Source organism: Macrobrachium nipponense, chromosome 39 (assembly GCF_015104395.2).
Source record: "Macrobrachium nipponense isolate FS-2020 chromosome 39, ASM1510439v2, whole genome shotgun sequence".
NCBI classification, from domain to species: domain Eukaryota; kingdom Metazoa; phylum Arthropoda; class Malacostraca; order Decapoda; family Palaemonidae; genus Macrobrachium; species Macrobrachium nipponense.
The window spans coordinates 7,160,184-7,162,683 of NC_061099.1; the positions used below are offsets into that span (position 1 = coordinate 7,160,184).

The window sequence follows — 2,500 nt, forward strand, 5'->3', positions numbered from 1 at the left end:
TTAATTTCTTCTCTTAACTGAAATGAAAAAGAAAAAATTATGACATTTACAGATATCAAGGTATTATCAATTGAATAATCGGTAAGTCACTTTGATAGTTAGTTGATACTACAAGTAGCAGTCGGATTTGCTCCTTACCGTGAAGTTAGCGAGACTCGAAGGCACACATATTCCATTTTCAACGGATTCGACGACGTCCTTGCCCGCTCCGTGGAGGGCAGGGTTGTCAGTGAGTCTTGCCCTCAGGTAGGTCACTGCGTTTTGCTTCGGATCGTCAGTGAATGTCTGCCGGGAATCGAGGGCCAAGATTGATACTACAGTTTATTTCTATATATATATATATATATATATATATATATATATATATATATATATATATATATATATATATTTGTGTAGATATTATATTATATATATATAAATATTATATCATATATAATATATATATATATATATACATGGCCACAAATTAAACAGAATATTAGCCTCGTCTAGTCTAATCATTTATATTTATATTGATTTCATGATTAACCCTACAAAAAATATTCTTCCTCAACATTAGTCATAGCAGCTTCTCATAAAGCGTGTACGTTTTATATTTGTGTGTGTGTGTGTGTGAATTCATATGATTTGTATTATTGTATGATTAATGTCACTGTTATAGTTGTATGTATCTATGTAGGTATGTATATACTCGTATGTATGTATGGATGGATGTTCTTTTTGAAGCTTTGGCGGGAAATACCGTAAGTGTCACTTGTTCAATCTAGATATTGTATGAAATTTTACATCTCTGAGTTGACGTATTTTTGCGAGTGGGCGTATTCATGTTTGACGCTTTTAGACGAATCATGACAGATATACACTGGGCCATGAGGTAGGAGTTTGGGGGAGGAGACTGACTTACCAGGTTCATGCTTTCGAGAATAGCCTTCAACACGCAATATCTCGCGCCCTTTGTTCCATTGTTATCTTCTCTGATTACCGTCGACATCGCTGCAATCGAGAAACGAATGGTTGAATACACATTTCATAAATATTTTTATATATGAAATGGGATTTTTGTTTTTCGCCTTAAAAATCTAAGTCATGGTTTAGATTTTCTATGGATTTTCGTACCATCGGAAAATATCTCATTTATAAAGACTAGATATAGTGAGCTACCCAAAATTACGAACTGAATTTTGATTAGTATCAGAGAATAACTCTCACGTAATGTCACCACTAGATCAAGCTACTCCTAGGAAGGTTCGAACTCTCATATGCATTATGATCATGACTTGCTTAAAACTAAAGAAGATAGTGTGAGTAATAATGTTAACGTTGTTTAAAACTAAAGAAGATAGTGTTAGTAATAATGTTAACATTGTTTAAAACTAAAGAGGATAGTGTCAGTAATAATGTTAACCTACCTGGGATGCACTGTTGATTATATTCACTCATATTTTTTGGAGGTGAGATGGCACCCAAGCAGATGCCTGCGTTGCCTGCGCAGTCTCTCTCACTGCAAGCCGCTCCTGCGCAGAAAAATTGGAGATGGTCATCTAGGTTTTATTATGATGTAAGGGACTTTTTTTAGGTTTCATTGTAATGTGAACAACGCTTCTAGGTTTTATTATGATGTAAGGGACCTTTTTTAAAGTTTCATTGTAATGAAGGGGTGTTTCGAGGTTTAATTATAATGTAAGGGACTTTTTTATTTCCATTGTAATGAAGTGGTATTTCGAGGTTTAATTATAATGTAAGGGACTTTTTTAAGGTTTCATTTTAATGAAGAGGTGTTTTGAGTTTTAATTATAATGTAAAGGACTTTTTAAAAATTTCCATCGTAATTAACTGGTATTTCGAGGTTTTATTATGATGTAAGTGACTTTCTTTTAAAGTTTCATTGTAATGAAGTGGTGTTTCGAGGTTTAATTATAATGTAAGGGACTTTTTCTAGGTTTCATTATAATGCAATGGACCGATGATACTGACGCATTGTAAACCAAATAAAGGTATAAGCCACGAAGGAAAGTGAAACACTGGAGTAGCTACAAGATCTTTCGACTCAACGTCCTTTACTTTCCTTGTCGCATGTATGTCAGTCTGTCTGCTAAGTAAAGGACGTTGAGTCGAAAGATCTTGCAGCTACTCCAGTGTTTCACTTTCCTTCGTGGCTTATACCTTTATTTATGCATTTATCAAGTTCCAAACTTTCGTGATTCAGTTATACATGTGAACCAAATTTAAAACGGTCCCCAGTTAGAATATGTCAAGTGAAGGCAACTGGTATGGGAAGTGTTCCATTACGTACCATAAACATCCAAGACGATATCGGTCAACTTTGGTACTCCATTCGCTTGTAGTTTATCTTGGACGATCTGAAGAAACGTCTGGACGAAGCCCACTAGGTTGAATCTCGTCCCGAAGGACCGCGTCTGGCGAAGAAGGGCGGCGGTCTTGTTGCCGACCTTGGCGTCTGTTGTGTTTGCTCCGCATGAGGATCCCGCTGTGGTTG

The 2,500-nt window shown here is 35.8% G+C and overlaps 2 protein-coding genes across 2 annotated transcripts in view; one reads left to right on the forward strand and one right to left on the reverse strand.

Moving 5' to 3' along the window:
• Window positions 1–2,500, forward strand: part of LOC135210085 (low-density lipoprotein receptor-related protein 4-like) — a 471,815-nt gene that overhangs the window by 385,964 nt on the left and 83,351 nt on the right. The gene's annotated exons all lie outside the window — the stretch shown is intronic.
• LOC135210506 (uncharacterized) overlaps window positions 1–2,500 on the reverse strand; it is a 3,891-nt gene that overhangs the window by 319 nt on the left and 1,072 nt on the right. Inside the window, exons 2-6 of the mRNA XM_064243389.1 lie at window positions 2,297–2,500; window positions 1,413–1,517; window positions 908–996; window positions 139–285; window positions 1–17 (exon numbers count right to left, since the gene is read on the reverse strand). The exon at window positions 1–17 is cut by the window's left edge and continues 319 nt beyond it; the exon at window positions 2,297–2,500 is cut by the window's right edge and continues 257 nt beyond it. Coding sequence (XP_064099459.1) covers window positions 1–17; window positions 139–285; window positions 908–996; window positions 1,413–1,517; window positions 2,297–2,500 — 562 coding nt within the window. The remainder of the gene's footprint in view (window positions 18–138; window positions 286–907; window positions 997–1,412; window positions 1,518–2,296) is intronic.